The 15,579-nt window shown below is 40.8% G+C and overlaps 1 protein-coding gene across 15 annotated transcripts in view; it reads right to left on the bottom strand.

Annotated features, from left to right (window-relative positions):
* The window catches only part of LOC147800585 (ryanodine receptor 2-like), a 191,447-nt gene that overhangs the window by 101,817 nt on the left and 74,051 nt on the right, over nucleotides 1–15,579 (bottom strand). For 12 of the 15 annotated variants that reach the window (XM_087144452.1, XM_087144448.1, XM_087144495.1 and 9 more), the window contains 12 exons: nucleotides 14,220–14,324; nucleotides 12,062–12,178; nucleotides 10,982–11,100; nucleotides 9,945–10,049; nucleotides 9,500–9,529; nucleotides 6,866–7,604; nucleotides 6,206–6,259; nucleotides 3,844–4,015; nucleotides 3,087–3,173; nucleotides 2,003–2,192; nucleotides 1,024–1,105; nucleotides 430–551 (listed from right to left, as the gene is read on the bottom strand). In XM_087144452.1, coding sequence (XP_087000578.1) covers nucleotides 430–551; nucleotides 1,024–1,105; nucleotides 2,003–2,192; nucleotides 3,087–3,173; nucleotides 3,844–4,015; nucleotides 6,206–6,259; nucleotides 6,866–7,604; nucleotides 9,500–9,529; nucleotides 9,945–10,049; nucleotides 10,982–11,100; nucleotides 12,062–12,178; nucleotides 14,220–14,324 — 1,922 coding nt within the window. The remainder of the gene's footprint in view (nucleotides 1–429; nucleotides 552–1,023; nucleotides 1,106–2,002; nucleotides 2,193–3,086; nucleotides 3,174–3,843; nucleotides 4,016–6,205; nucleotides 6,260–6,865; nucleotides 7,605–9,499; nucleotides 9,530–9,944; nucleotides 10,050–10,981; nucleotides 11,101–12,061; nucleotides 12,179–14,219; nucleotides 14,325–15,579) is intronic. The other 3 variants (XM_087144490.1, XM_087144483.1, XM_087144494.1) reach the window with 3 other exon arrangements.

Below are 15,579 nucleotides of genomic sequence, written 5' to 3'. Positions count from 1 at the left end.
TGTCAAATCACAGGAAAAATGAAGTAAACAATAAGCTCTTGGAAATTAAGATTTCAGGCTTAATTTCAACATTTTTTAATAATAAGTCATTTTAAATGTGCTTTAAATATGTACCATGTTATTTAAAAGCATTGTTAGCAATGGGACTGCATTGTTTTCAAGCACTGTTTCTCTAATTTAACAAAAAGGTTCTAGAACAGTTAGCAGTATGACACCTGCTGAGCTCTGTGATGAATCTCGTTTGGCTGGTAAATTATTGCTATACTGCTCAAACCATTATTGAGTAATGTCAATTATTTCAAGAATTTATCCTTGACTTTATCTTATTTTGCCATTGGTGAACTGTGCCCTAACAACACAGAAACAAAATGTGCAGTTCATAGTGTTTCCTTGATTTTATTTTTACAGTTAGCACGAGTCACAACTTACATTCACACTGTATGCAGTAGGTCAGCTGGTCTTCGTTGACGTGACTACAGAGAGCATGAGCCACATGATGGTTACCATGGGAACACACAGCACTGTACAACTTCAAAGTATGGCCGTGAAACCTGAGTGAAACAACAAAATGAACAGTTTGAACCCTAACCAGTCAGTCTTTTACAATCTCTAATTGTAAATAAATAAAGTCAAGTCCATCACAATTCAGTCAAAAAGTCTGTACAAATCAAATCATGCGTAAATAGAGAGCCAAGTCACTAATTAGTGCATCAGGGGACAAACAATGACAATTGGCGTCACCTGTGACTGAAAGAGGCTGAAAGCAGAGACGAGTCCACAACAATGTGCACTTGCTTTATCAGCAGGAAGCCAAATTTGATTTCCAAAGACATTAGCCAAATCTTGCCAAAATACGCTGCTTCTCTGCTGTGATTTGGAGCAGATTCTTTCAATTCAGACTCATACAAATCAAAACACATTACTCAAATCCTTTTTCAAATGGGAAAATATACATATGGGAGTTGAAAGTTTGTGCACAATTTTATTCAAACAAATTCCCTCAATTTTTGTTGCAGTGCTTACTTCAACAAGCCTGGGTTTTCTATCAGCTCCAAAATGTCCATACACCTGTTCTCCTCTGGAATGTGAACTGCTAACCAGGACACTGAAATACAAAACAAAGAAATAGGGCATTGGTATCGGCCAATTCATTCCGCAACTTTTCCTCCATCTTGAAAGAGAAGGGTATAAGTGACAACTAAAGTAATGCAAGGGCCAATTTATCAAACATCAAGGGAATCTTTAACTTGGGAAAAATCTGACAGAACAGTAGTAAATTAATTTGCAAAATCTTCATAGCTGACAGACAAAAACCTCAAACGGGCCTTGTACATTTTTCTCAAATGTGATGTCATGTGATTAAGGGCCTCTCTTGGAAACGGTACTGTTTTAAAATACATACTCTCACTGCAAATTACCCATGTATATGTAATTTCCTTTTCATTGGTGTACAAACTAAGTGTGTGCTTCCCTAGTAAAGCTCCCTGTGGCTGGGAGTACCAAACAGGCCAATTGGCCTTCTTCACAAGTTGGCCGTCTTTACTCAGAAGCTAGGAAATCCCTCCACATGTTTTCTTAACACTTAATATCTGTGGGATCGAAGATGATGCAATAGGGCTAAATGTTAGTTTACCCTCCTTGTGCTCCGATGGGTAATTCGATTTTAGGTTAAACACTCATGCCACTTTTATTGTCCAATGACACACGTATTTCAAAGTGAGGTTTTTGTTATTCTTAAAGAGAGGCTTTATGTAATTACAGCAAAATAGCTGGGCTCTTTCCAATTTGAGAGTGTTCCGTGAGTAAAGTGGATTTGGGGAGTATGACCTAAAAATGGCCATCTTGTGAATAAAACCTATGGCAAGAGGCTGCTGCTTCTCACCCATGGCTTTCATAGGCATGTGTTGCCACAGCCACAGCCATAATAATTGGATACAGCAGGGCCACACAGCATTATCAAAAGTTCTTGCACGAAGCTTATGGTGGACACTAGTTATCTTACCTGGTGTCTTACATGCCATGATCCATCCTGCACTGTCGGAGTGCTTGCGGGTCAAAATGTCCAGCGTCTTGTGTGGGGCCCGGGACCAGACGCAAGGCTGCATGACCTGTACAGTGACCCGGCTAGGGCACTGAGGCACGGGATTGTGGGAATCGCTCTTGAACCAGGCAGCGGAGATGGGAAGGCAATTCTGAAAAGTAAATCAAACAAAACTGGGATTCACACTGGGTGTTTACCCTTCACCAATGCATATTTATAAATACAGAATACCCTGTGTTGTCCGCAAACTTTTCAAAACCTTACAAGCTTACTAAGTGGGGACTCTAACCCGTGACCTCCTGCTTACTAGTGCAGGCATTTTACCCCTCGACCCCTTCCAAACACAACGTACATCTTGCAAAAAAATGGGTTTAATTCGTAGACATATAATGCTAGGATCTGTGGAATGAATTGGCGGCAAATTTAGAAAAACCTTGTGCTACTGTGACACTTAATCCTGTCAACATTTCAAGGGCAGATATTTGGGGGTACATGTAGATTGGGCTACTAACCACTCTTGTCTGCTCAATCTCCAGCAAGATGTTGCTAGAAAAAATGTCACATTTTCTTTCTAGAGATAACATCACATAAAACTGAAAATTTCAGGTTATTGCTCAAGGGCATTGGTCTCTTTGTTGACTTTAACTACCCTTTTTAACAACTTCTGGATCTGAATTGCATATTGCTGCGTAACTACTGCATTGAGGTTAAGGCTACCTCAAAAAATTAAAATACCAGTTAAAAACAACCTCAATGACAAAGAACGTGAAAAGAAGATGGTGCCAGCCACAAAAGTTGCACAAATCTTCACTGGGAGTTTCACTGACATTCTCAGCGAAAACTTTCTTAAATTTCTATTTCTATAACGGGTTTTGCCCTTACCCAACGTATATATTGATAAACACTGTATGCTCAGTGCTTGTCCGAGAGCTTGCGAAAAAATTCACAAGCTTACTCGGGTGGGAGATCTCCCCAACGCAAAATACATCTTGGAAAAAAAATTCTGAAATTTCACTTTGAACTAATAAGAAACGACCTTACTGACCTTTGACCTTCCCAGTTCAAACTGCAACATCTCCTTGCTGGTTGGACGGGCAAACACAGCTGGGAAGAGTTTGGTGCATGGTTGGACCTAAATGATGCAAACAGTGTCCATGTGGTCATCAACATGGCTCATAATTAACTTCTTCTATGTCACTGTGCCATTATCAGATCACAGTAGTTGTGGAGTACATGTAGCCATTTACTATTTGGGCAAGTTTACTAGGACACTTGTGAAAATCGAAATATTTGTTTTCCAGAGTTGTTCCCATTTTTTTAACAAAATATGTGCAGTTTATTTGATTTGCAACAAATGGTACCCCTGCATAATGGAAAGCACTCCTACTACATGTTAAACATTTTTTAAAAGGCAATGCAACCATCAGAAAGGCAGTGCTGTGGTCAAGCCTACCAGATGTCCTGAAGTCCTCACACTCAAAGGTCAGCCACGTCCCCAACAGGTCCGAACAAGTCTATCATTATTCCTAGCAAGTCATAATTAATCTTATCACTCACACTACCATCAAATTTTCCTGCATGCCCTCTCAAGTCCACCTCAAGTCCATTGTGTGCCTTCTAGTCTTGGGTCATGCATTAAGCTATTTAAATTAACTGTACCAAAGCATCCCTTGTGATTGTCATTACTCTGTCATTTGTGACCACACTTGTGAAGATTTAACCTACAACTATGGACAGTACAGGTCCATTTCAACATTCTGCGCGACAGATGTTGACGCTATATGGAGACGACCACAACTCACCAAGTATCTGGTATGTATTTCTCTATTATTGATGGAGAAGGTTAACTCTCCACTCGCAGTGTCCACCACACAGCCAATGACCAGGCCAGTGGTTACTCTCCGGCCCTCAGGGCTAGTCAACATGTCCAAGAAGTCACCAACGCAGATCATGAAGCAGTCATTGTGTTTGGTGCTAAAATACAGATTAGTTTGAAAAAAAACCAGATTATTCCAGTCTTAGCCGAAATTCCTGAGATAAACTGAAACTTTGGTCGTCTTTCTCCAAAAATGTCAATAGCTTAGTTACTGCATGGAGGAAGGACACAGAAGGAGTTTGAACTGCCCGGGCTATAACATCTGGCCGATTACCACTTTCTGGCATGTCCGGTATGTCCATAGCCTGAGCGCAGCGCACGCCTTCTACCCACCAGCTGTTTTGCAACCATAAGCTCCCTTTGTACCCCATGATCGTCGCCGCAATTTTTCGTTGGTGATCTGCACCCTAAAACGTTGTGTACTGCTGTATAGGAAGTTGAATATTCATGCCATCGTTGGTGCTTGATATGAACAGACAACATCATTAAATGTAGTGTTTGCGCAGTTGCTTTTATGAGGTTGTATACCCGAAGTGTTCATGTGCAGTTGTTGCCCTTTATATCAAACGCTTTCTTCTGGACTTCTTTTAGGAGTAAATAGCGAAGTTGTTTGTAAGATTTTGTGTTTTGTTTGAATCATTTTTTTGGTGGCATTTGTACAAAGGCGTATTTTATGAGATTTTACGATATGATGAAATAGCACATTTTGTTGCTAATGAACTAAGCTTTCAAGAAGTAGTGAACATTTTGTTGGCCAGTCTTAGCCAAATTCATTCCAAGTCTTTGGCACTGATGTGTATTGGACGGAGGAGACTAGAATTACAAACTTTGCATGGATAATGAAAAAGTGTGTCAAAATTTTAAAAGTTTATTTATGATGATAATATCAGGATTTTTTCTCACTCTATTTGCTGGTCACATCGATAGTTTGTATTTAATTGCAAGCAAAAAACTACAAGTGTTGCCAGGGTATTACTGGCCCCACTTGTCCAGCTAAGATGCAGGCAGTAATAAGGCATTTTTGGAATGTTTTCTATTATTCGTCAGACTCGGCCGCGACCATCATTGGACGCTTTGAAGTGCCTGAGTTACAACTCCTTCTGTGTCCTTCCTCCATGGTTACTGAAAGGTTGCTTTAGATGTTGCACTAGGTCCGTCTGCATTATTTTGTAAAAGCAAAAATTGTTTGTCCTCAATTCCACAACTTTGGAATTGTAAAAAAGGACAGGTGCAACTCGAAAAGTACCAACATCATGAACATCCAAAATGGCTCAACTGGTGACTACATGTACAAACAATTTATTTATCACAACCTTTTCAAATTCTTTGCTAAAAAAAACTCAAGCGAACTTTACACAGTTTGTTACAAATTTTTCACAGAGTATAAATTACATCTGTGATTGCTCTAAAAACATCCTGATTATGTTACAAATATAATTTTTAAGACACAAGTTTATACAAACTTAAATCTTCAGTCTAGCCTGCCCTTTTTTACTGTACATCTTTGCTTCATGTACCGGTACGCATTTGCAAACATAAAACACTGCTTCAGGAAAGCAAAATATACCATAACAACTCTAAACTGCTCGTGTGAGAGGGAAGGGATACATTTAAAAATCATAGCCAGTGAGTTAGCATCAGCGGTATTATTAACAGTGCTGCGTCAAGTGAGAGGTAACAGTCATATTGCACCAAAGAAATTGGATTGACTGCTAAGAGGTGTACCTGCTTATTATTTTTTTGGTCATTATTTTCTGTTGAAATGCAAAAGGGGATGCTAATGTTAAGAGTTAGTCCACCAACGTTGCACCAAAACGTTAATGTGCACAACCTATCAATGTGTAAGTTCTTCTACGAGGCCGAGCTAATGCGTAAAACAGAGCACAGAGGAGTGTATTAACGGCAAGTACAAAATATGAAAATGGGTTGTTGCTAAAACAAACTACAAAACAGAATACGAGAAATTGCTCTGTGCAATACACATCTGATGGGTAATACTAACAATGGCGAAAAGTACCAACCAAATGAAGGCTTGCTACTGTTCCATGATAATGAGTACAAATTAAACTTTGAATTTTACCTTTTTTTCACAAAATGCCTCAACTAAAGTTTGAATTGATGTACAATGTATGCAGACTCAATGCAGAACAGTTAAGGAATGATCTTTTTATGTTCTTTCCTAGATCCATATTTCAATAGGCGAACAATAAAAACAACATAGCAGATGCTTAATGGTCTACAATCCTCCATCCTAGATTTGCCAATACCTCGTTCATTTCACATCTCACCTCTTTGGGCCACGCCCCCTTTCACTGTCACGCATCGTGCGGTGCACAACGTTCCTAGTTAGTAAGAAATGAACTGGCATGAATAAACAATGGGGCTTTTTCACAATTAGTCAAACCATGCCCTTTTCCTCAGGGAAGCCTCAGATGATGCAGTTTTTATGAGTAATTTGAAAATGAATGCTGGTTAAGTGGGAAAAAACATGCATAGCTAACAAGGGTTCAAAGATTTGAGCTGATTGGAATTTTCTGCTGGGGTGTACATGTATCTTAGTTTCTTTTGTTTAAGTGGTAACTTAAAAATTTCGGAGTGCTTATAATTGTGAATAAGCCCCAATGCCAAGGGTGCACAAAAAATGCAACCAAAAAGCCTGTTTAAAATGTCAGTGTTCAGATCTCAAAATAAGAGCTCAAAATGCTCCAGGGTAAGCAGAGACTCTCAGATTTTAAGTCACCACAAAACTCTGACAACACTGAAATGAGTGAGAAAGAATACTTGAAAACATGTTAAAGTTTAGTTGGTGTGGAAGGTCTTCATTATTAAAACACACAACATTGCCAACATTTCGACAGTAGTTAGTCACATCCAAACACCAACAGAAAAAAACAGACTTCCATCAAACAAACACCAAAGGATTCTGGGACATATCCAGATAGACTCACCTTTCCTGCACACCGCCATTGTCATTCATCAGGTTCACCTTGACACTCCTGGTCTTAGCAGGATCGAAGGTCGGGCTGTGGTGGTGATACTCTGGGGTAACCCAGCCCACATGGATCTCAGACGGGTCTTGGCCGGGGAAGATGCGCACCGCATAGTAGTACTTGGTTGCCATGGCAACATCGATGGAGTCCACCTCGCTGATGTCGGACATGATGTCGACAGACTTGAACATCTCGAAGCTGGAGCCCATGGAGGACAGCTTGGACAACTTGGGCCGTGTATGACCCTCTGACCCAACAGAGCTGGTGTTGTCACTGTGGGGACTCAGCCCCGTGTATTCATGGGTGAGGGTCCCCGGTGGTGAGGCATCCGGCGTCTTCAATCTCTTGCCCTTACGCATGACCTCAGCACCGGGGCTGCGCCGACCATCCACCTCGGTGTTTGTGTACCGTGCCTGGTTCTGGGAGCTACCGTCCAGTGCCCGTGAGGTGTCCATGCTGGCACTCTTGACAAACTTGCCACGCTTGGATTTTGAAGGCGATGGTGTGACGTCAGTGCTGACCTCAGAGGGAGGGCCTGTGGGGCTCTCTGTGGATGGGGAACGGACCATGGGGATCTTCCTGCCCAGGGGTAGGCTAGGACCCTTGCGCTTCTCCTTGTGAGTGCCATTCAGGGTGCCGTTGGCAGTGCGGAGGGTGGAATCAGAGTCCATGGTATCCATGTCAACAGCTCTGTGTTCTGAAAAGCAACACAAGAAGAGTTACAAGCAACAACTACATGTCTGATCAAAATGACATTAACTCTTTATTTCACATGTGACTCAGTATAGAAAAACTAAAAAGATGCTTAAAATAAGCATTTCGTGGATGTAAAAAGTACAAATTTGATTGCTAAAACTGTTCATTTTTACTGTTTTAATGCAAAACAAGATTTAAATCAAATGTAACCCAATTAAAAATCAGACACACAACAAACCCCTTAACCTAAGTTTACAAAGTCAAAGTACTAATGCTGTAATGTAACCCAATTAAAAATGTAACCCAATTAAAAATCCGACACACAACAAACCCCATAACCTGAAGTTTACAAAGTCAAAGTACTAAGGCTGTACTATTCAATGACAGTAAAGACTGGGAATCAAACCAGTTTTAGGGTCAGCAGATGTTAGTTTGATTCTGCAGTGAAATTTCTGCATGTTTGAAGAAAGAAGTTAACAGACTCAGGAGTAGAAGCTTTCACCCTAAGCAGCCATTTCTCTAAGTTACTCATGTTCCTAGAATGTGCTGTTTGAACTTGCAACAGCCCAACGCTTTGCATCTGAAATACTTTTGAATGCTGTGCAATTCAAATGTGGGCTTACATGTAGTAACAACAGATAACTGAATCCATGGCCTTTTTGGTGTGAAATATCAAAAAAACAAACACAAAAAAATTTATAACAAAATACAGCACATGAACAACACAAAAAAAAAGCAGATTGGTCTTATCTCTCATTTTGATTGAGCACCTCACAATTTCATTTGTCATTCAAAACTCCAAAGGTTTGCCGCAGCATTTTTATGGATGCACTGGTCCACTCATCAGACCAAGAAAGCTACATTGTATGCTTACGATTTTGTGTCCTCAGCCTGGGAACGTACATGTGGCTATATCAAATTACTAGACGACTAACTTGCTGTGCAAAATGGAAGCCTGCTTGGCACATCCATATTTGTGCATCAACCTACTGAAACCTGACTTTTTGTCCAGCTTTTATATGGCTACTTGCAAAGCTACATCAGTATTCTAAAATGGAATATCACCAAAGCCACAATGCTAAAAATTGAAACACAAAATCGGAAAAAGAATGTTTTGTTTTGTTCTGATTAAATTATGCAAATATTTGCAGATGTGCTGCAGATGACTTTTGCTGAGTTTTGTGTTGATGTCAGTTGTGATTGGTGCAGGTGGGTAGAAACGAAATCGCTAGATATTGACCAAAATGACAACAAATGTTTCCCACAAAAATCAAATCATCTCCCATGCTGCTTCACCACAGTGAAGTGTCCCACATTGTGTCCATCCTCAAGTGCACTGTTTGTAAGCAAGAGAGTACAGGAAAATTGATACACGTATTTATCATGGACTTGTGTCGAAACCGGATGAGAAGAATACATTTAAATTCCACAAAGAACAAACCCATCAACGAAAAAAAAATCAATCAAGGAAGTAACGGGCCATTTAAGGCCATGTTAACTTCACAAAGAAAATCAATGAAGTACATGTGTATTCATGCAAAATGCAGAAGTCTGACCATACAGGGGTGAGATTGGTGGAATAACCCCAAGAAGGTTTGAGGGCCCCAGAGTAGTGGAGGCTCTTCTTGCAGAATACATGGCAAAGTCGGGATTTTCCAGCTTTCAAAATCCTGATGAAAATCCTGACATCAGAAAAACTTCCTGACAAATCTCACCCCTGCCATTTTGCACAACCAGTTCATGTTAATCATAGCCACTTGTGAGAAGGTTAGCTTTGGAAGAGTTAGAGACAACCCTGAATGAACGAGGAGGTAAATTTTAAAGCAGACCAGAAATTACTTGAAGAGGTTCCAAGAAACAGAGAACTGAAAATTCAACGGTAATTATGGATGTTACCTTCCAGCACTACCTCTACAACCTCTGGCACTGGAAATGCAAGTCATAAAAAAACTTTGTTTTAAATCCTGCTAAAAAGGATGAAGCCTTTTATGTTAAATTCATTCACAGACTAAATTATTCCTGTAAACCTTCACTGCTCTCACTGCCTGAGCACATAGCAATCTCATTGTTGTTTTACATTTGACTTTACTGGACAAATTCTTTAAGAATTGGTTGTTCCACTTTCAGGTAGTTTCAAATGATTCCACAGGGTTTTAAACAGTGAATAGCAAAACAATCAATCATTCCACAAACGTGAAGCATTCTTTGGACAACAAGGATGAGATGATTTATGCTATCCATGAAAAGTCATGCCTTCACGTATCAGATTGTGAATATGATTTTTTTCAATGAATGTTTCTCAGGGGAACCCTTTAAAACTGGAACAAAAAAAAGAATTTACTTTTCATGAGTCCCTTCCGTCGGTCACGTCTACTTTGATGCGGGGTGGAGATGCTGTCAAAATCAGAGTCACTCTCTACAGCACTGCTAGGGTAGCCATTAGTCACTGCAAAGAACACCATGTTAGAAAAATGGGGCAAGCCACATACAGGTAGGGAAAAACAGGTTAAGAGGCACAGCATTTGAAAAATAAGACATTGGTAACAATTATCGTTAACAAGAAAAACAGACTTGAAACTACAACATTCAAAAAATAAGCTATGTCTTCTTCAGCGCCATCTGAAAGGGGAGCTAAAGACAGGTTAGGTTCTACCAAACATTGTGGCTAGTCGACTGCACTTTAACTGGCATCAAATTTTACTGATTGATCAAGCAAATTTTTTGATGGTTTTTTTTTTCTTGGGTGGGGGAAGTTTCATGCCAGATACAGGACGGCAGATTTTCTACCATCAAAGCCAAAACAAAGAACCATGCTCAACCATTCTGCAAAACTCCTAGCACTACTAATGCAGAAAGTGAACTACAGGTGTATGTCCTTGAGTCTCAAAGTTCTGATTAGCTTATTAAGTCCCTTAGTATTTTAATCAGGTGTCTATATGCTGATCAGGTTCATGGCTGCCAAATGGGTGTCCAGACGCTAACTTTATGCTGATCAGGTGACACACTCTAACTAGAGTAATTATGTCAACGAGGCGAACAACAAGGGGTCCTACACTGATCCCAAATTTTAAAAGTACTGAAGTACTCAGAAGGACTGCAGTAAAAAGCTGACCAAGATGTTACTTTTTCTAATTTTACCACTGGACAGCTATTTTGACCCTTCAGCGAGGATCAAATTCAACCCAGATAGTCATTTCTGATGGTCTGTGGATGAAGAATTTTATAAAGTCGAAAAGCAACTAAGACCCAATAAGTATTAAGCTTCAAATAATCTTGTTGAGCCCCTCTGAATATTGGGTCTCAATGCCTAATTGAAACTGCATTCATAGCAGAGACTCTCACGGCAACGCAATCTGAGCATGAAATGCCCGTGTCTACCTTTCCGGCTGCCTTCATTGGAGTCTGTTTCACTCAGATCCAGGCTGGCGCTCTGCTGACTGGACCAGCCTCGTCTGTCCCTCAGGACCGGGACCGGGATGGACACAGCTATCTCTCCTCTGAAATGAAAATGGCAGAAAAGGAACATGCATCTTAGTCAGAGAAATATGGAAGGGCTGCATAGCACCGTGATCAGAATATTGACTAGAATATAATATAAAATCAGTGCTCTGGAATATGCGACTGCCGAGCTTTCGGTAACTGAATGTCTTCTTCAGGGCAAGCAGATTCAGTTCACAAGTGAATTGAAGTGGGTTCTTGCATGCATTCTGGGTGTACCCAAAGACCACACATGCCGCAATAAAGTAGTTACATGTGCTCCGCATCAAACGCGCATATACTTGGGCGCCTCATGGTGCGCCAATGCGGTGAGTACCCAAAAAAATTGCCTTCTTTTGTTCGCTCGGAGCGGACACACACACAGTGTACTTTTCCAATTTGACCGGTTTCTGGACCACCTTATCAACAGTTAGCTTTTACGTGTCGTGGTAGACCACTGCACTTGATAATAAGTCACATGCAAACCAATCCCATAGCTGTATGTTTGGTTTCCATGTGACTTTCTTTGTGAATCAGACTAGTTGTCATAAACATCACATGCCACAACATGACATCAGATACGGTAAAATCACATTGGACAAAAAACATAAAAAAAATAAATAATGACTCCATCCAGTCCTTGGCACCTGCCTTAAGATGAAGTGCATGTTCAACTGGGTTGGGGGCACTGGTGAAGACCATTCAAGTAGAAATTGGTAGTGTGCACTCGGTGTGTCCAAGCCAGACACTCAGGAACCTACACACCTACGTGGCAGCTCTCAACAAGGGACCGTAGCTGCTCTGCAAAACATGCTCTCTCTCATTCCCACTCAGAGCAGATAGGGTCAGATTGGTCCAATGTTTTAGTGCACTTCCCTCTGGTCTGTGCTTAAGATGGCCTTTTGGTCCTGGTGAACCCAGGCAAATTGGTCAGGTGTGCAGTGGGCTTCAAAATTAAATATCACACTGGTGGATACTCACCCTGTGGGGAAGTCTCGACACTCAACAGGCATTCTCAGACGGAAGTACTCATATGGCTGATTCTCAACGGAGCCAAAGTGCTTGTGGGAGACTCGTAGACAAGGAGGTCCCTCAATGCTGGACAGGGGAACAAAGAACAGCTACTTATCTCTCCATTTTCCCATTTCTTCCCCCCAAAAAGAAAAATTTATGAATATGAGCAAACAGAGCCCCTAAAATGAATCTTTTTCAACAATTTTATTTCAGTTTGCATTAAAAAATATAAACTGGGTTCTGTTTTGATGTGCCACTCAGTTCACAATGAAATGAAAATGGTCATAATGAGGTTGAAAATCTTGAAGTTTCCTATTGATGTATAACAAACATGATTCTTTTAAATCCCTTTTGCTCAAAATAGGCTCTATTAATTTGTTACTATTTTTGCTGGGCTGGTTCATATACATGTCCTCAAAGTTATGCAAGAGTTTGCCTCATGATGAGCATTTAAGTCACTCAGAACTTTAGAGTTGCTGTTATCTGGATGGTACCGGTGGCTGGAATGTAACGTGCTAGCCTCTAACACCTGTGACCCAGGTTCAATTCCTTGCCTGGGATATTAACCGTGAATCAGTTGTATCCTTATAGTAAAGGATGATTAGCACCCCCATTGTCTAAAAATTAAATTACTGTAATGAAGACCCCCCTATGAGGGCCACGCCCACCCATCAGGAAAGAACGCAAACTCAACAAAATACTTTACGCTGGGCAAAAGCAAATGTTAGTATCGGGGAAAAAGACCAAAGGAAATAATCTTAATTCTCCAGATAATATAGTTTCTCTAATGCCAAAAACATACAGACCGAAATATTGGGCCCAGGTACTGCACTGCCTCTGTACCCTGGGCCCATATTCATGTGCAGCACAAAGTGGCCAGATGTCAACCAAATTCATTTCAAAATCCGTTCAATTTTGTCCAATTTGAAAACACCATTACCTTCTTAACACCAAGGGAAGCATTCAGTGCTAGGTGTCATGTTTTCACTGCCCCTCATTACTGAGATATTTGGAAAATGATCTCGCTGCTGTTTTTATGTGTCTTAATGGACAGAAGCATGGTCTACTGTGCATCAGTAATCCAACTCAGGTCATGCCGTAAGCCACATCTGAATTATTAAACCGTGACGGGTAGTAATATACACTGATACAGAAAATGGCTGCCAGCACTGGCATGCAGCTTCCACGGGTGACATCAAGCCACAGCCAAGTAAATTGTAGAGGCATATTACAAACATAATGGCCCCACAGTACAGTCTGAGAGTTACATAACTGCTGCACACCAGAATTGCATGTGAATGGGGAGGAAAAAAGCTGACAGATGGCGACAACTTTAAACAACAGGCCAGAGCAATCTCCTGGTAGCAAAACTCCATGATACAAAATAAAGGACCACCACCAACTGAAGGAGAAGTGTCCCCAGGCAGAGAGCTCTTCAAAATGCTCATTCAATACTATAAACACATTCTAACTCCAAGTGCACGGAAGCAGTGGATTGCTGAGAACGGCCCATTCTACGGGAATCTATTGTTATTTACAACAATGATCATGGCCCAAGACCCCCCAGAAAGAATGTGCTATTACAAAGAGCATGCCAACAGCTTGGCAAACTACTGTTATGACTTGCAACAATCACCTCAGCCCAGCACCCCACAGGAAACATATGCAGCAAGGTATGAGACGGAGAGAACCCCCCCTGCTTTGCGTTGGTCATTGTCTTGCAGGAATCTAAGGGAATTCCTTTCAGACATCTTGGGGGGATGTGTTAAGTAACAATAGTCTGGAATGTGTATAGGGATTGGACACGTTGGGGGGGTACCCTCGGTCTCATTTCTTGCTGGGTATAACAGGAAAAGGAATGTTAAATACTTAAAGGTGTGGCTTTAGTGAATAAACTAAATACAGAGACCTTTTTGTTACTTTATGGACAAGCCATTCTCAAATTCCGAATCTGGCAACATACTGAGGCTGTAATTTGACCAAATCCAGTCAAACTCAACAGACTAGGTCAAATCCATTTCGCTCACAGTTCCCTGACCAAATTTGTTGCCTCAATTAAACTTATTTAACTGATCCAGTCAGCTATGGTGCTCTGCTCAGGTCAAAGGTCATTTCCTGCACTCACCCAGCCGGAACCCTGGTCACCTCTAGATCAGGGTGATCCTGGTGGATGGACTTGAACACTGGCTGATGCTTGGTGTACCACAGTGGCATGGTCTTCTTCATGTTTCTGTCGAAATCAATACCGGGGAGGGTTTTTCATTACAGGGTGGTTAGATAAATTTGTACCATTACAAAACACACATGTATAGAGGATTTATTCAAAAAGCTTACTTTATTTACTCCAACTGAATCATTTGGATAGAAAATCCGCAGAACATACTTTTATCTGGCAGGTGAACATAACCAAGATTTGAGCCAATAATTTACCCAAAGTTAAATATATTTTTACAAAATGGCAAAAGTTTCCTGCTTTCTTTTTGGGGGGGTCGCTTTGGAGCTTTTAATCAAAATGCCACTGAGAAAAGAAGGCCTCTGCAGTTTAATCAACAAAGACAGAAAGAGTTTGCCCATTTTGAGTTATTTGAGGTACATGTATGCGCAAACCTCAAACCTCTCAGCTTTTTTTGTGGGGAGATTTTAGGGTAAGGAAAGTCTGGAATGGATTGCAGGGACTTTGGCGAGTCCCTATGCAGCAACTGGAATATAATACATGTGTGGTTTTCATGTATTAGTGGAGACAAAATACTTGTGTCTGTCTGAAATTTCCTCTCGGGTATTTACATCAACAACGCAACTTGCATTGATGTACACAGACTGTGTAAAGCTCATGCATGCATCATAAGATTAGAGGTTATAGGTTACATCCTTAAATCCTTTCAGATGAGGATTTAAAGAATGTCTCCCTTTTAGTGTCTTTTTTTCCTTTTTGCTGCTGTTGTGCTGAACAAATAAGGAAATCAGTAAATTGTTATCTACTGGCATGAATAACTACATAACAACATTGCTCCACGATGATGTTGAACACACTGGATTGCATGCCACATTAGCACAATCAACACTACGGAGTGCTGTCATGTGACCTCAGAAATGAAAAAACTGTAAACAAATTCAATACTGGTGAATGCTAATACAAGATGAGCATCTACATGGAGGAATTCGTCTGATGGTAACATCTCTATCATGGCATGCATGAAAAATGCAGTGAAAAATGTGCACGGTTACTGATTGCAAGAAAATGAAAGTACGTCATTTGAATTTATTTTTCATCAGTTGAGTTTTAGGAGATGGAATGTTGAGAGAGAGGAATCACTTTAAGGAGACCATAGCCAAAACACAATGCAAATGAGGGAAACCGGCAATGACCTAAAGGGTACAAAGGTCGTGGGGTCATGTGACCCCACGAGTCATCACAGGATACAGCAGCTCCGTGGACTGTTGCATAGTGCTATACCTGGTGAACGCTGTCCCTGGTGCTGATTTGG

The sequence above is a fragment of the Acanthaster planci genome, linkage group LG01, assembly GCF_054643075.1.
Source record: "Acanthaster planci isolate LZ-2023a linkage group LG01, COTS_SCS, whole genome shotgun sequence".
NCBI classification, from domain to species: domain Eukaryota; kingdom Metazoa; phylum Echinodermata; class Asteroidea; order Valvatida; family Acanthasteridae; genus Acanthaster; species Acanthaster planci.
This window is presented reverse-complemented; position numbering and strand designations above follow the sequence as displayed.